The 18,019-nt window shown below is 42.3% G+C and overlaps 1 protein-coding gene across 2 annotated transcripts in view; it reads right to left on the reverse strand.

Moving 5' to 3' along the window:
* Nucleotides 1-18,019, reverse strand: part of grip1 (glutamate receptor interacting protein 1) — a 371,696-nt gene that overhangs the window by 134,516 nt on the left and 219,161 nt on the right. For both annotated transcript variants that reach the window (XM_063006172.1, XM_063006163.1), the window contains exons 3-5: nt 12,873-13,008; nt 3,137-3,282; nt 1,809-1,892 (exon numbers count right to left, since the gene is read on the reverse strand). In XM_063006172.1, coding sequence (XP_062862242.1) covers nt 1,809-1,892; nt 3,137-3,282; nt 12,873-13,008 — 366 coding nt within the window. The remainder of the gene's footprint in view (nt 1-1,808; nt 1,893-3,136; nt 3,283-12,872; nt 13,009-18,019) is intronic.

Below are 18,019 nucleotides of genomic sequence, written 5' to 3' on the forward strand. Positions count from 1 at the left end.
AGAAAATGATAGTGTGTTGCACTAGTATGAGTGTATCAGGTGCAGTAGTGTTGGGATTTTTAAAAACCTTAATGTCAAATATAGGAAAATATGCAAAAACCAAACTATACAGCCAATAGTATCCTATTATTAGAAAGTGTCTACAGATTACAGACTGGAAGAGGATTAACACACAATTGACATGAGTGTATGTGTTCCTAATAAAGAGAACAGTACGATTAAACAAGTATTTAAAAATCTTTAAAACACTGCTGCACCTGATAAATACAAGTCATTTTAAAAGGACATTAATTACATGATATACACTTACAAATGTTAAAAGACAGATGATTGTAGATTTCTGAGGAGAATGTGATTAATAAGTGTTAAAACTTACATGAGGAATTTAATAGTTTCGATTCCCAGTTTGTCTGTGTTTAGTTTCAACTGCAGAAAAGCAGCTTCATAAAAAATTTACAGCGTATATTTTACATATTTGCTAAATTAGAATATGCAACGTGTTTACAAATCTGACTGGGGCGCTCGGGTGGCGCAGTGGTAAATCACGCTGTTCCACCAGTGCTGAGATTCGGGTTCTGATTGTGGTGAAAAAGAAACACCTATTGAATAAGTGAATCGCACTATACATCGACCAGGCACAACATTATGAGTACTGACAGGTGACGTGAATAACGCTTATTATCTCTGCATCACGGCGCCTGTTAGTGGGTGGGATATATTAGGTAGCAAGTGAACATTTTATCCTCACAGTGATGTGTTAGAAGCAGGTAAAAAAGGAAAAGCTTAAGGATTTGAGCGAGTTTGACAAGGGCCAAATTGTGATGGCTAGACGACTGGGTCAGAGCATCTCCAAAACTGCAGCTCTTGTGGGGTGTTCCCGGTCTGCAGTGGTCTATCAAAAGTGCTCCAAAGCAGGAACAGGGTCATGGGCGGCAAAGGCTCACTGATGCACGTGGGGAGCTAAGGCTGGCCCGTATGGTCTGATTCAACAGACGAGCTACTGTAGCTTAAATTGCTGAAGAACTTAATGCTGGTTCTGTTAGAAAGGTGTCAGAATACACAGTGCATCACAATTAGTTGCGTATGGGGCAGCAAAAGGGGGACCAACACAATATTAGGAAGGTGGTCATAATGCTATGCCTCATCGGTGTAGGTCCATTCCTAAAGCATTCATTTTATTTATTTATTTTATTTTTATTTTTATTTTTTCCCCCTTTTTCTCCTCCTTTAGCGCATCCAATTATTCAATTTGCATTGTGCTTCCTCTCTGTCTATGCCGAACCCTGCCCTGACTGAGGAGATCGAAGCTAACCCATATCCCCTCCGACATATGAGCAGCAAGCCAGATGCCTTTTGCCACCCACACATTTATGAGTTTGGCGCCACCTAGTGTTGCATGCGGAGAGACACACCCTAAGGGCACTCTTCCTTATCCCTGTGCAGGCGCCTCTAATCAGCCGACAGAGGTCGTAATCGCATTCTGACAGAGAGAGACCTAGTCTCTAGAGCCACATCCGGTTCTTTGTCCCGCCCCCCAACTGAGCAACCGGCCAATCGTTGCTCATACAGCCGCCCAGCTTCGTACCGGGGAAGCAGAGCTGGATTCGATACCATGTATCTGGAATCCAGCCCTGGTTGCAGCGTGTGTTTTTACCGCTGCGCCACCTGAGCAGCTAAAGCATTCATTTTAAAAACATTGTTTTATGCTTTGCTATAGATTTGACTTCACCAGACATGACAAGTGCAGGAATTGTGTGTATTTATACAAGTTCAATAAACCAGTCTGTGCATATGGTAAATGTACTCACCTCTGATGACGAATCCAAATGTGTTTCCCTCTTTGTGTAATGTCACTTCAACATTTTTAAACATTACACCCGAACCTTGAACGGCTGTTAAGAAGAAAACAAAAATTGTAACCAACTAAGACAATAATAGCTACAGTATATGCTGCTATACAAACCCTACACTGCTGTTTATATATCAAGATATGTAGTATATTATTTTCCTCACTCTGCATTTAATCAAAACCGCGTACTGGCCAATCACCACATTTGTCTTTTAGTCCCATAACGTCTTTTGGTCACGTCCAGTCCCTTATATTTAATGTAAGTTTGTATTTATTGTACTGTTTTTTTATCTACACTGTGTATTGTATTGTTGGCACTTGTGTTGTATTGCATCCTGATCCTGAAGGAACGTTATTTCTATTCAATATACACAGATCAGCCATAACATTAAAATTACCTCCTAGTTTCTACACTCACTGTCCATTTTATCAGCTCCACTTACCATATAGAAGCACTTTGTAGTTCTACAATTATTGACTGTAGTCCATCTCTTTCATTACATACTTTTTAGACTGCTTTCACTCTGTTCTTCAATGGTCAGGTCCACCACAGGACCACCACAGAGCAGGTATTATTTAGGTGGTGGATCATTCTCAGCACTGCAGTGACAATGACATGAGTGGATCGAACACAGCAGCACTGCTGGAGTTTTTAAATACCTGTCCACTCTATTAGACACTCCTACCTAGTTGGTCAACCTTGTAGATGTAAAGTCAGAGACGATCGCTCATCTATTGCTGCTCTTTGAGTTGGTCATCTTCTAGACCTTCATCAGTGGTCACAGGACGCTGCCCACAAGGCGCTGTTGACTGGAGATTTTTGGTTGGTGGACTATTCTCAGTCCAGCAGTGACTGAGAATGATCCACCACCCAAATAATACCTGCTCTGTGGGGGTCCTGACCATTGAAGAACAGCATGAAAGGGGGCTAAAAAAGCATGCAGAGAAACAGATGGACTACAGTCAGTAATTGTAGAACTACAAAGTGCTCCTATATGGTAAGTGAAGCTGATAAAATAGACAGTGTGTGTAGAAACAAGGTGGTTTTAATGTTATGGCTGATAAGTGTATACTGTTCCTTTTTCTGTCATTTAATTAGATGCATATATTTTGACACCTGCACTATGCATTAATCATCATTAATAAGACAGAAAAAAAAACTAATTACACATAGCATTCAAGTAATCTAATTTGCAACTAATTCACATTTAAAACACACATAAGTAAAACTTGCTGCATTGGTAGACACCACGTACAACAGATAAACGTAACAAAGTGAGAACTTACAGACAGGCGGCAGTTCATATTCCACCTCCAGCACGACTCTCTCTCCCACGTTCTTTAGCAGACTGATAATCTCATCATGCCTGAACTTGGTCAGATTGATGCCGTTGACAGACTTAATGTAGTCTCCCACATTCAGCTGATCACTCCTACACAGTGAGACAGGACACAGAGAGTGTGATAAACAAATGAAATTAGATAAAAATAAAGACACGAATTAAAAAGATGTGTAGTGACAGCAAAACGGAGAAGGTGATAAGACGTGGTGAAAGAAAAGCGAGAGGAATTAAGCAGAGGAATGAAAGGAGCAGCAGGAGGATGGGAAGTAAAGAGAGAAAGAAAGAGGAGGAATTAAAGATAGATAAGGAGGAGACAGTGTCAGCTACAACAACAAGACTTGTTAGAGAAGATAAATACAGAGCTTTGTACTGAGGAAACAGCTAATGCATAGGTCCACTCTCTCTTTCTCTCTCTCTCTTGCTCTCACTGTCTATTTTTAACCCTCTTGCCCCTTTCTAGTTCACCAGTTAGATGAGTACAGTAACAGTAAAATATTCCATTGTTTGATAACCTTGTAAAAATACCATGGTTTCAGTATTGTGTCAGTAAGAGAGAGTTTTATTTTACATGTGCAAGTGGCGACAGCTTTCCAAAATCCTCTACCTACAAATGTTTATTTTTTATGCTGGTCATGGTACAGAAAGTGATTTTTTATTCTGTATAGCTTACTGAACTGCAATGCCTATTTGTATGTGCTAGTCTACCGCAGCAGAGGTTTGAATCCCAGGTGGTGGACCTAAAATAATCCTGCAGTGTAACATTAATAATTTGTTTACTACCACCTTATTTTGTAAAACCTTTTACTACAGCTATATTAGCAGTTCACCTGCACCTTTAATACTCCAAAACCTTCCGCTGCTGAGGGATACCAGATTGCGTCAGAGGAGAGCACGTCGCTGCACACGCCTCTTCCGACACGTGTACAGCCCTCCTCTTCTCGCCCATGCACTCTGCACAGGCATCTCTTCCGCCAATCAGGGTCCTTACACAGCGTATGAACAATACACCCACCCACCCATACATAGTCTGGCCCCCACCCTGCAGATACGATGGCCAATTAGTATCTGCTGCAGGCACTGCCAATTATGCCCGCTAGATGGCGCCCAGCCGACCAAAGGCAACGCCGAGTTTCGAGCGGAATATCCCGCTGCGCCACCTGGGTGCCTCAAAACAGTTCATTTAACTGGTTTTGGGGAAAGCCATTACGTGTGTCATCCACCAATAATGCATTTATTAAGACAATAGGAACGCTCAAGTAGCACAGCGGTAAAATACACTACTCCACTATCGCTGGAATGCAAGGTTTGTCTGGGAGGAGGTAGCCAAAGCCCCACAATAGAATCTCGAAATGCCTGATACACCACAACCCTGATCAAGATGAAGCAGTGTGAAAACATTACAATAAAATTAAGGCAATGTTTTTTCTTTAACTACCACTGAGATTCTTGGAGCCACTGTATCCAATAAACTTATGGTAGAACTAACGCATTGATGTTTGTTAATTAGTTAGAACTGATTAATCAGTTAAAACCTGGGTTAATCTGTGAAAAATGCCTATGGATTAATGGGTACAAAAAGCCTGAGGCCATTGTTTTACAGTAAAGAGACACCAGGAGAAAGCATTACAATTATCAGCTGACCAAACTGACTATGTTTGACTATGTTCTCTGCATGTGTGCCTTCACTCACTCACTCACTTTCTTAACCGCTTATCCAATTAGGGTCGCGGGGATGCTTTTCAATGGGTGCAAGTCACACAGAAACACCCTGGACAGGGTGCCAGTCCATCGCAAGGCAAACACACACAAACACACACACACATGCACACACCTATTCACCTATAGGACAATTCAGTATCTCCAATTAACCTGACTGCATGTGTGCATTTTGGACTGTGGAAGGAAATCGAAGCCCCCGGAGGAAACCCACGCAGACACGGGGAGAACATGCAAACTCCGCACAGAAAAGATCCGGACTGCCCTGCCTGGGGATCAAACCCAAAACCTTCTTGCTGTGAGGCGACAGTGCTACCCAACGAGCCACCGTGCTGTTTGTCTTTACATTAAAGAAAACTGTAAATAGTGCTACTAAATTGTGAGGTGAAGCCCCGCACCTGCAAGAACTGAAAATGAAGTGCAGGATGCTTAACCAATGTAGACCATTGTAGCTACAAAAACACTAACACAATAGGGAATAGTGGAAAATAAAGGTGGTGGCCAAAATTACAAATGAAGGACACAAATACATCCGCATTCCACAACGGAGATAGTTCACATTAAAAACACAGATTTGTAAAACTTGCTGTGATGGTAGGCACTGTATAAAGCAGATAAACTTATAGATGGAGAAAGTGGATAAAACAGGGATGGTGCAGAATTGAAAAGTGCCTGTCACAATATGACAGGCTGCTCTGTTTTTAGAAAAAAGAATAACAATAGGGAACCCCCAAAACAAGCTGAGAACGGCAATACACGAGTGGCACCACAACCCCACCAATCTACGTGAATTTACAGGTGGGTCTGCTCAGGAAAAGGGACGTCACACCGCAGTTTGCTCTCACTGGGTGGTTCCATAGTAAGGCCGGAAAACTATGAAACCAGTGAAGATTTTATGCCCGAGGGATGCCAGAGGAAAACCATACTGTAGCAAGCCTGTTGTCACGGTTGCAGAGAAAACGCAAGTGTCCAGACAGAGGAGCTGGCAGGTCTGTTAGAGAGAAATTGATATACAAAACATGCTACTTAAGCAAGGTAGAACAAAACTGTTTCTAAAAAGCCACAAAAAAGAGATAAATAAATGCTCACGAGGTGCAGATGACTTGCCAGTTAAGAGTAAGTCGGACCTATTACAGAACCTTGCTTAATCTGCCATGCCAGTTATGGTCGGGAGAAGCATCAATGATGTACCAATGACGAACGTTTCAGTTTCTCTTAACGTTGGTTGTTTGCATTGTTTTGGCCACCCCATTTTCTATTACTCTTTTTGTTTCAGACTTTTTAGCCACAGTATTGTTCTACCTTGGTTAGGGATCCTGTATACTGTGTTCATTTTCAATTCGTGCAGGTGTGGTGCTACACCTGACACCAAAGTGATGAGGCATAATCTGCCCTGTTACAAAAAAAAGGGGGTAGAAAAGGGACAGCAGAAATGAAAACAGGTTGTCACAATATGGCAAGGTGCTTAGAGTGCCTGGGACAACCAAGTTCTTTGAAAAAGAGTGAAGAAAGGAAACCCAGAACAAGCTGGGGATAGCAATGAACGAGCAGCACCCCACCCTTCCAAATAGCACAGCCTGTGTTCATACATGCAGGAGCCAACTCCAAAAACTGGGCTTCTCAGAAAGAGCTAAAGAGCGCTGGCATCTGTACTAACAGAAAACCGGACCGGATCAAGCCTGGCATCACGGTTTCAGTAGAAACCAGGTTACCAGCAAAGGAGCTGGCAAATCAGTGAGAAAGAAAGCTTGAGAAATAGAAACGCTTGCAGGAATTCCAGGCAGGTGACTGTCATTTAAGAGGAACCCACATCTGACATTTAAAACTCGTAGGTTCGAAACTCAGCTCTGCCATCCAGCTGGGCTGGGCGGCTACGTGAACAATGATTGGCTTGTTGTTCATACAGGGTGAAAAGGATGCAATTACAATCTGTGCTGGCTGGTTGATGGCGCCTGCACAGAGTCAATGGATCATGTGGACAGGGTGTGGCTCTCCGTACATAAAGCTGATCCGCATATGAACTCGCCTCGTGCAGGTGAAAAGATGCAGTCGGCTACTGCACACGTGTCGGAGGGGGCGTGTGACAGTCTCGCTCACCTCAATCAGCAGTAGGGATCAGCATCAGTAGAGAGGAATCGTAATGCAATCGGGTAATTGGATACGACTAGATTGGGAGGAGAATTGAAAAAAAATGCAAAAAAAGAGGGAACCCACATTCCCCCTCTGCTAGCCATAAATGGCATGGCAGAGGGACATGATTCTGTAACCGTGCCCAGCTGCCGATCTCCACAGCAGGTGGGCCCAATACACATTCCTATAAATTTGGTAAGAAAATGGACTGTGGTGCTTTTGAAGTCCTCTAAAGTGCATCACACACACACACACACACACACACACACACACACACACACACACACACACACACACACACACACACCTATGGGCAAATTATTATACCCATCCTATGCAGAAGGCTTCTTTTGGAATATTTTTGGAATTTTGTAGAGTAAACTAAAGAAACTGGCTCTCTGTGAGCCAGGAGCTACAGTGTATCACAAAAGTGAGTACACCCCTCACATTTCTGCAGATATTTAAGTATATATTTTCATGGGACAACACTGACAAAATGACACTTTGACACAATGAAAAGTAGTCTGTGTGCAGCTTATATAACAGTGTAAATTTATTCTTCCCTCAAAATAACTCAATATACAGCCATTAATGTCTAAACCACCAGCAACAAAAGTGAGTACACCCCTAAGAGACTACACCCCTAAATGTCCAAATTGAGCACTGCTTGTCATTTTCCCTCCAAAATGTCATGTGACTCGTTAGTGTTATTAGGTCTCAGGTGTGCATAGGGAGCAGGTGTGTTCAATTTAGTAGTACAGCTCTCACACTCTCTCATACTGGTCACTGAAAGTTCCAACATGGCACCTCATGGCAAATAACTCTCTGAGGATCTTAAAAGACGAATTGTTGCGCTACATGAAGATGGCCAAGGCTACAAGAAGATTGCCAACACCCTGAAACTGAGCTGCAGCACAGTGGCCAAGATCATCCAGCGTTTTAAAAGAGCAGGGTCCACTCAGAACAGACCTCGCGTTGGTCGTCCAAAGAAGCTGAGTGCACGTGCTCAGCATCACATCCAACTGCTGTCTTTGAAAGATAGGCGCAGGAGTGCTGTCAGCATTGCTGCAGAGATTGAAAAGGTGGGGGGTCAGCCTGTCAGTGCTCAGACCATACGCCGCACACTACATCAAATTGGTCTGCATGGCTGTCACCCAAGAAGGAAGCCTCTTCTGAAGTCTCTACACAAGAAAGCCCGCAAACAGTTTGCTGAAGACATGTCAACAAAGGACATGGATTACTGGAACCATGTCCTATGGTCTGATTAGACCAAGATTAATTTGTTTGGTTCAGATGGTCTCAAGCATGTGTGGCGGCAATCAGGTGAGGAGTACAAAGATAAGTGTGTCATGCCTACAGTCAAGCATGGTGGTGGGAATGCCATGGTCTGGGGCTGCATGAGTGCAGCAGGTGTTGGGGAGTTACATTTCATTGAGGGACACATGAACTCCAATATGTACTGTGAAATACTGAAGCAGAGCATGATCCCCTCCCTCCGGAAACTGGGTCGCAGGGCAGTGTTCCAGCATGATAATTACCCCAAACACACCTCTAAGACGACCACTGCTTTATTGAAGAGGCTGAGGGTAAAGGTGATGGACTGGCCAAGCATGTCTCCAGACCTAAACCCAATAGAACATCTTTGGGGCATCCTCAAGCGGAAGGTGGAGGAGCGCAAAGTCTCGAATATCCGCCAGCTCCGTGATGTCGTCATGGAGGAGTGGAAAAGCATTCCAGTGGCAACCTGTGAAGCTCTGGTAAACTCCATGCCCAGGAGAGTTAAGGCAGTTCTGGGAAATAATGGTGGCCACACAAAATATTGACACTTCAGGAACTTTCACTAAGGGGTGTACTCACTTTTGTTGCCGGTGGTTTAGACATTAATGGCTGTATATTGAGTTATTTTGAGGGAAGAATAAATTTACACTGTTATATAAGCTGCACACAGACTACTTTTCATTGTGTCAAAGTGTCATTTTGTCAGTGTTGTCCCATGAAAAGATATACTTAAATATATGCAGATACACTGTATGTGGCACCCACACTACCCTCTGTCGACTGCCTTTATTCCTGTTGCTGTTAACCTCCAATACAATACAGCTATAAGGGCCAAGAAACACAACGTTTATTTAATTAAGAATTGGACAAGCAGATTCACACATTTCAAATAAACCAGCCAGTACTGCTAAAAATTCTGAATAGCAGAAGGTATCTTGTGACTGAAATAAAAAATGTCTGTAAATGGCGTGAGGCAGTGGGTGCACGGTCGGCATTGTGAAGCCTGAGTGATTTATCCTCTCGGGGAGTGACGTGGAGTGTGAAAGTGTGTGGGTAGGTGACCTGTGAGCGTTCTATGGGCAGCCACCTGAGAAAGGGAAAAAGTTGATTTATTAAGCCTGCAGCATGAGCACACACTCATGAATACACACAAACGAGCATGCACAGGCGCTACCCTGCACCCTCGAATCCTGCCTCGCAGGGCCAGATGTGATCTTGTGGCAACAGCACAGTCTGAGGAAAGACTGAAGCAGTTGCTTATGAACTTTGCTGAAACCAAGTGCAGAGTACACCCACAGACTTTAACACCCTGCTTCATTTACTGCTGGAGGATTTGAATCTATAGCACAAGAGGAGCTGTAATAAAGAAAATGTACAGAATAGTTTTATTCTGTACTCTTAGAGGTGTTTTACTGCTCTTTACTTCAATGACTTTATAAGGGTAATTCATTTATTCAGTTTCCTTTAAGCTCCCTAAAACATGCTGGTAATGCCTAGTTCTCACTACACAATTATTCCCTGATTTTCGCTCGCTGACAGGTCGCCAAAAGATGCGCCAGTGTTCACTTGGGGCTCACAAATCGACTCTTGATCGCTATGTGTGAACTGTTCAACGACTCGATCCAACTCAGAAAAAATATCTAGCCCCATCTGTGACTCAAAATCCTGTAGTGTGAAAGGTGTTGTAATCAGGTTGTAACTGGCAGTGAGTGCAGTGTCAAACCACAGCTAAAGAGAATGCAAAATACAGAGTAGGGGAAAACCCGGGGAAGCAGTTTTGTATCAGAATACATCGGCACACGCACAAGCTTTACAGTATTTGTGACCTTATCGTCCACGGCAAACCATAGCAAGAATATTTATTTACCTTCAACTCTCTGCAGAACAGAACAAACAATCCCTGCTGGCTGTGATTCATCAATATTCATTTCTTTTTTCTCGCTTTTTGCTACATATCAACGCACAAACAACTTGGATTGCGCACTTCTTGCTGGCAACCATTTTTGGAAGAAAAAAATCCATCTTAAAAAACGTAGTATGGGAGACCAGACAGATCATGTAGTGTGTAACCCGTTATTGCTGATAAGTCGTGTAGTTTGAAAACCACAATGACTTAAAAGACTCCCGCTTACAAAAGATTGAAAATTGTGTAGTGTTGTGTAGTGTAGGTAAAGCTCAATTAGTCTAGTTGTTGTATTGTTGTACTAGAAAAATTAACACAGTACGAAAACTTACAAAAAGTGACCTTAAATAACCTGCCAGCCTCTCTTAATATTACATTTACTCTGACTGTATCACACCAGCAAGTGCTTGTCAAGCTACCTGATACCAAACCTCAACAGCTTTATTGATCCTGTGTCCTTCACACAAATTACATACAGTTGTGGTCAACATTATTGGCATCCTTGATTGTTTACTACAAAAAATAATAGGTAAATATGTACCAACTTTGTACCACCTGAATAATTTAATAGCATGACCAAATACATTAAACAAAAAAAATGACTGGTCAACATACAACCCCAAATCAGAAAAAGTTGCTCAGGGGCCCAACAGCAGCAACCGGGGCTTGAACCAGCAACCATTGGATTACTAGTCCTGTGCCTTAACCACTAGGCTACGGCTTGACCTAATTTACTTTTATTTGATTGCAGACAGGATGAACCTGAGATATTTCATGTTTTATCCGCTCAGCTTCATTTCATTTATTAATAAACATCCATTCCTGCATTTCAGGCCTGCAACACATTCCAAAAAAGTTTGGAAATTAAAGCATTTACCACTTTGTAATGTTGCCATTCCTTTTCACCACACTTAAGACGTTTCGGCACCAAGGATACCAAGCAACCAAGAGTACCAAGTTTGTTGACAAACTGGAGATCCTCTATCTTTGCTCATCAAAAACTCATGACTCAAACTCAAAACCATGATTACAATCACCTGTTGACATCAACTGTTTGGAATCACGTCATTACTTTATTTTTTCACCTCATTACTAGCCCTAAATTGCCACCATCCCAACTTTTTTTGGAATGTGTGGCAGGCCTAAAATGCAGGAATGGATGTATATTAACAAATGAAATTAAGTTAAGCAGACAAAACATGAAATATCTCAGGTTCATCCTGTCTGCAATCAAATAAAAGGGGGTACATGCAGTCATTTTAAAAAGAAATATAGAACAAACATAGAATATGACATGAGCTGGAATAACGGCATCCTTCAATAATACTTGTTTAGATTTTAGATCTTTAGATTTTATTATTCCTGTAAGACGTTCAAAACCTTAGATCCCTGAGACAGTTAAGCAGCCCCACAACATTATGGAACCTGCGCCATGTTTTACCATAGGTGGGATGCACTTTCCTTTTTTTTTTCTAAATAATGCTTAAAATAATACTAAAAACTCCCTGAAGCGTTGGGGTTTTTTCTATGTAAGTTTTGGCATAGTTTAGTCGCTATTTTTAGTCGCTTGGGCTTTGCCCATTGTTCAGTGAGCTTAAACAAGCGGCCTTCTGGTTACTAGTCCAGTACCTTAACCACTAGGCTACAACTGCCCGTTTGCACCAAAAATGTCAAGAACTCACTACAGACTTTATCACAGACTGGATTAAATAATGAAGAACTCTTTTCGGTTACATTATTATTATTATTTATTTTTTTGCTAGTTATAACTTTTAGTTGAATTAAATTTTGTGTATGTATGATTTGTGTAAATCCTATTTATTTAAATTATCCTCCAGGCCACCCAAAAAGGAAGGGGGTCCCTGCTGAGTCTGGTTCCTTTTAAGTTTTCTTCCTGTATTTTTAAGGGAGTTTTTACTTGCCACTGTCGCCCTAGGCTTGCTCAACAGGGGTTTTTGGTCTGTTGGTCCTGGATCCTGTAAAGTTGCTTTGAGACAACATCCATTATAAAAAGCGCTATACAAATACATTTGAAAGTCACGTAGTATGATCTTAGCATAAGCGTTTGGCTACTTAAAATTGCCCCTACATATGAGTGAGTGACTAAATGTTTGATGCCCAGCCAGACTGGCGTCTTGTCCAAGAGTGAGCCATGTTTTGTTCAGGTGTCTTCAACTCAGCCTTTAGATCACAGTTCTTTAGTTCAACTCAGTTCTTTAGATGTTGAACATGGTTTCTTTGCAACATTTTAAACCAACTTTTCTAGACTTCTCACCAATTTTCCTCTTTTCATCACATCCTGACAGGTTCTTGACTGTTCTATGAGTAGCAAACTTCTTCATAAGAGTGGATGGAGATAGTTTTGTACCCTTAAGACAGCTTGTACTTGATGATAATAGTATTTCAGGATAGCTCTGACAGCTCTCTTGTCTTTGCCACTCTGACCAAGAAACTGGGAATAAAATTGGCCTTTTTAAGCCTCAAATGCACCAATCGTAGGCTGATCAAAATCCTGTAAGCACTGACAAGGTGGGGAGTCTAATTGCTAATGAAGTACAGGTTAGTCTGATGGGAGCAAAAAACAACATTTAAAATTACACCACAATACATTTTGTAAACAAACACCTTTAGAGAGCTTTTCAAACATGCTTACCTGGCTGCAATGCCTCCCTGACGGAGGTTAGAGACACGTGGCTTGCCGTCCTTGTCGATGCCTCCAGAGACAGTCAGGCCCAGGGTGGTGCCTTCCTTCTTCATCAACTCAACCATGCTGGAGCCCCTAAATTCTTCTGCAGATAAAGGGGAGAGGGGACAAAAGGAGAGACACAAGCATGTATTTAGTGAAGAGCAGAAAGAGAGGAGGGCAGTGGCTGCCATGCTGCACCTCTTCACCCAAACCACGCTCGGTGATGATCTAACATCCGCTCTTGGATAGCTCGTCTAGCCACGTGCTCGCTTACATACACACACACACACACACACACACACACACACACACACACACACACACACACACACACACTTCGACTGGTAATTACAGAAACACTTAAGATAATAGAATCAGAGAGAGAAGGCTAGAAAGAGGAGAGATTAGCCAGCATGTGAGTAAAAAAATGGAAGATTGAATTGAGCAATAATTGTTAGACCATAAAATAAAAAAGGTGTGGAAGAATGGTTCAGAATTACATTCAAGAGGAGAAAAAAAACAGAAGGATGTGTTAAAGCATGAGTTCCTCCCTCTCGCCTCTCAATTATTGCTGGTCAGCAGACACATTTCACATTCCACCCCCTCCAACATCCTCCCACATCCATCGATGTGCTGTTATTCAAACCCTCCCATCTGAGATCATCAAAGTCACATTAACGCCACTTTTACTCCTCACACAAGCAACCAAAATAAATATACAGTATAATATGTTTTAGTTAGGGATGCAGCCAACCAGTACTTGCTATCAGAGAGTTGGTATCTGGGCAAAAACACTAGCATAAAACCCTGCAGTATTGGACAGACGACCTTGAATGGAATTTCATATATCCAGAACTCCCCAGTGTATTTTTTTTCTCTGTGAATGCATTCGATATTGAATGAGAGAACACATAAATTGCATTTGAACATACAGATGGCAGACGAATTCAAAGGAATAATGAACTGCAAATGTTAAATGGTAAATACACTGCCTGGCCAAAAAAAAAAAGGTCACCACCTGGATTTAACTAAGCAAATAGGTAAGGGCCTCCCATTGGATAATTACTGCATCGGTGATTATGTTTCAGCTGGCAACAAGTTATTTAACCCTAACTGATGCAGTGAGTAGCTTCTCATTTGTTAAACAACCATGTCGAAAGACACATCCTGTGGTCGTGGAAAAGATGTTAATCTGTTTCAGAAGGGTCAAATTATTGGCATGCATCAAGCAGAGAAAACATCTAAGGAGATTGCTGAAACTACTAAAATTGGGTTAAGAACTGTCCAACATCATCTTCGAGGAAGGAATGTGGTCGGAAAAAAATCTTGAATGATCGTGATCGGCGATCACTTAAACGTTTGGTGAAATCAAATGGTAGAAAAACTACAGTAGAACTCAGGGATATGTTTAATAGTAAAGGTAAGAGCATTTCCACATGCACAATGCAAAGGGAACTCAAGGGATTGGGACTAAACAGCTGTGTAGTCTTAAGAAAACCACTTGTCAGTGAGGCTAACCGGCAAAAACGGCTACAATTTGCTAGGGAGCATAAAGATTGGACTCTGGAGCAATGGAAAAAGGTCATGTGGTCTAATGAGTCCAGATTTACCCTGTTCCAGAGTGATGGACGCATCAGGGTAAGAAGAGAGGTGGCTGAAGTGATGCGCCCATCATGCCTAGTGCCTACCTGGACCTGAATCCCATTGAGAATCTTTGGGATGTGATGGAGAAGACTTTGCGCAGTGGTCCAAATCTCCCATTATCAATACAAGATCTTGGGGAAAAATTAATGCAACTCTGAACAGAAATAAATGTTTTGACATTGCAGAAGCTTGTGGAAACGATGCCACAGCGAATGCGTGCCGTAATCAAAGCTAAAGGTGGTCCAATGAAATATTAGAGTGTGTGACCTTTTTTTTGGCCAGGCAGTGTATAATGGCCATAATAATAATAATATAATTTTAATGTAATGGAACTACAGGATACAGGACCAGTGGATCTCGATTTTGGATTGAGAGGGCAAGAGAAAGAGTTTACATGCCTAAAGATATTAGACAAGTAGGCAAGTACATACAGTATGTAGTGTACACAAAGAGATTAATTTATAGTAAAGGCCCACTTAGAGTAAAGGGTAAATGCAAATCAATATGGTTTTGTGTGAAAAAAAAAGGAAAACAAACAAATAAATAAATATGAAAGTACAGATTGTAGAATAGTGTTCCATCCATCCATTCACCCAATTTCTTAAGACACTCCATGTTTTTGACTAAAAATAATTGGTCTGGTCCCGTTCACCCAGGGAATTTGGATTGTAAAAATGTAAATAAAATGGCAATTTACAAAGAGGCAGCACAACTGCTAGAAAATAACTAGGCTGGCTCATGTGGAAATATACACTATACTGCCAAAAGTATTCTCTCACCCATCCAAATAATTGAATTCAGGTGTTCCAATCACTTCCATGGCCACAGGTGTATAAAACCAAGCACTTAGGCATGCAGACTGCTTCTACAAACATTAGTGAAAGAATGAGTCGCTCTCAGCATGGTACCGTAATAGGATGCCACCTGTGCAACAAGTCCAGTGAAATTTCCGCTCTACTAAATATTCCACAGTAACCGTCAGTGCTATTATAACAAAGTGGAAGCGATTGAGAACGACAGCAACCCAGCCATGAAGTGTTAGCCACGTAAAATGACAGAGCAGGGTCGGCGGATGCTGAGGCGCATAGTGCGCAGAGGTCGGCAACTTTCTGCAGAGTCAATCGCTACAGACCTCCAAACTTCATGTGGCCTTCAGATTAGCTCAAGAACAGTGTGTAGAGAGCTTCATGGAATGGGTTTCCATGGCCGAGCAGCTGTATCCAAGCCTTACATCACCAAGCGCAATGGAAAGCGTCGGATGCAGTGGTGTAAAGCACGCCGCTACTGGACTCTAGAGCAGTGGAGATGTGTTCTCTGGAGTGACGGATCTCGCTTCTCCATCTGGTAATCCGATGGACGAGTCTGGGTTTGGCGGTTGCCAGGAGAACGGTACTTGTCTGACTGCATTGTGCCAAGTGTAAAGTTTGGTGGAGGGGGGATTATGGTGTGGGGGTGTTTTTCAGGAGTTGGGCTCGGCCCCTTAGTTCCAGTGAAAGGAACTCTTAATGCTTCAGCATATCAACAGATATTGGACAATTTCATGCTCCCAACTTTGTGGGAACAGTTTGGGGATGGTCCCTTCCTGTTCCAACATGACTGCGCACCAGTGCTCAAAGCAAGGTCCATAAGTCCTGACCTCAACCCGATACAACACCTTTGGGATGAATTAGACCAGAGACTGCGAGCCAGGCCTTCTCGTTCAACATCAGTGTCTGACCTCACAAATGCGCTTCTGGAAGAATGGTCAAAAATTCCCATAGAAGAGTTGAAGCTGTTATAGCTGCAAAGGGTGGGCCGACATCATATTAAACCCTATGGAATAAGAATGGGAAGAACACAAGTTCATATGTGTGTGAAGGCAGATGAGCGAATACTTTTGGCAATATAGTGTATATATACACCGATTAGGCATAACATTATGACCACCTTCCTAATATTGTGTTGGTCCCCCTTTTGCTGCCAAAATAGCCCTGACCCGTCGAGGCATGGACTCCACTAGACCCCTGAAGGTGTGTTGTGGTATCTGGCACCAAGATGATAGCAGCAGATCCTTTAACTCCTGTAAGTTGTGAGGTGGAGCCTCCATGGATCGGACTTGTTTGTCCAGCACATCCCACAGATGCTCGATTGGATTGAGATCTGGGGAATTTGGAGGCCAAGTCAACACCTCAAACTCGTTATTGTGCTCCTCAAATCATTCCTGAACAATTTTTGCTTTGTGGCAGGGTGCATTATCCTGCTAAAAGAGGTCACAGCTATCAGGGAATACCATTTCCAAAGGGGGTACATGGTCTGCAACATTGCTTAGGTAGGACATGGATGACAGGACCCAAGGTTTCCTAGCAGAACATTGTCCAAAGCATCACACTGCCTCTGCCGGCTTGCCTTCTTCCTATAGTGCATCCTGGTGCCATGTGTTCCCCAGGTAAGCAACGCACACGCACCCGGCCATCCACGTGATGTAAAAGAAAACGTGATTTATTAGACCAGGCCACCTTCTTCCATTGCTCCATGGTCCAGTTCTGATGCTCACATGCTCATTGTTGGTGCTTTCGGCATGGGCACCCTGACTGGTCTGCGACTATGCAGCCCCATACACAACAAACTGTGCTGCACTGTGTATTCTGACACCTTTCTATCAGAACCAGCATCAATTTGAGTTACAGTAGCTCGTCTGTTGACGACACGGGCCACACAGGCCAGCCTTCACTCCCCATGTGCATCAGTGGCTGGTTTACCACTATTCCTTCCTTGGACAACTTTTGATAGATACTGACCACTGCAGACCGGGAACACCCCACAAGAGCTGCAGTTTTGGAGATGTTCTGACCCAGTCGTCTAGCCATCACAATTTGAACTCGCTCATTCCTTACGCTTGCTCATGTTTCCTGCTTTTAACACATCAGCTTTGAGGATAAAATGTTCACTTGCTGCCTAATATATCCCACCCACTAACAGGTGCCGTGATTAATAGAGATAATCAGTGTTATTCACTTCACCTGTCAGTGCTCATAATGTTATGTTTGGTCTGTGTATACAGATATATTACTGTGCAAGTTGTCTAATTTAAAATATTAGCACAGTAAAGTGACAACACTATCTAAAAGTCAAATAATATCAGGATACGTTTCTAAATTTTGAAGCTCCTACATGTTGAACATGTTGTCATGAAGTCCATAGTACGTGTGAATTTCATAGCAACTGTGCATTGCTGTTATTTGAAGTCTGTATTTGGAAAAGCTGGATGCCAGTGAGGCTATAAAAGAGGCTTAAAAAGTGTCATTAGCTGATCAGGACTGACAAGTGTCCAACACTCTAAAATTAAAAATAAGCAGTTTGCCTCAATTTGTCTAAAAAAATGGCAAAACCAGATTGCACAGCTCCTGTTTTATTTGGAATGCTATTGAAGTCAATGGATGATGTGGCCTTGCAATGGTTTCAGGCTGCAAATATAAAAATCTAATAATAAT

Source organism: Trichomycterus rosablanca, chromosome 1 (assembly GCF_030014385.1).
Source record: "Trichomycterus rosablanca isolate fTriRos1 chromosome 1, fTriRos1.hap1, whole genome shotgun sequence".
Taxonomy (NCBI): Eukaryota; Metazoa; Chordata; class Actinopteri; order Siluriformes; family Trichomycteridae; genus Trichomycterus; species Trichomycterus rosablanca.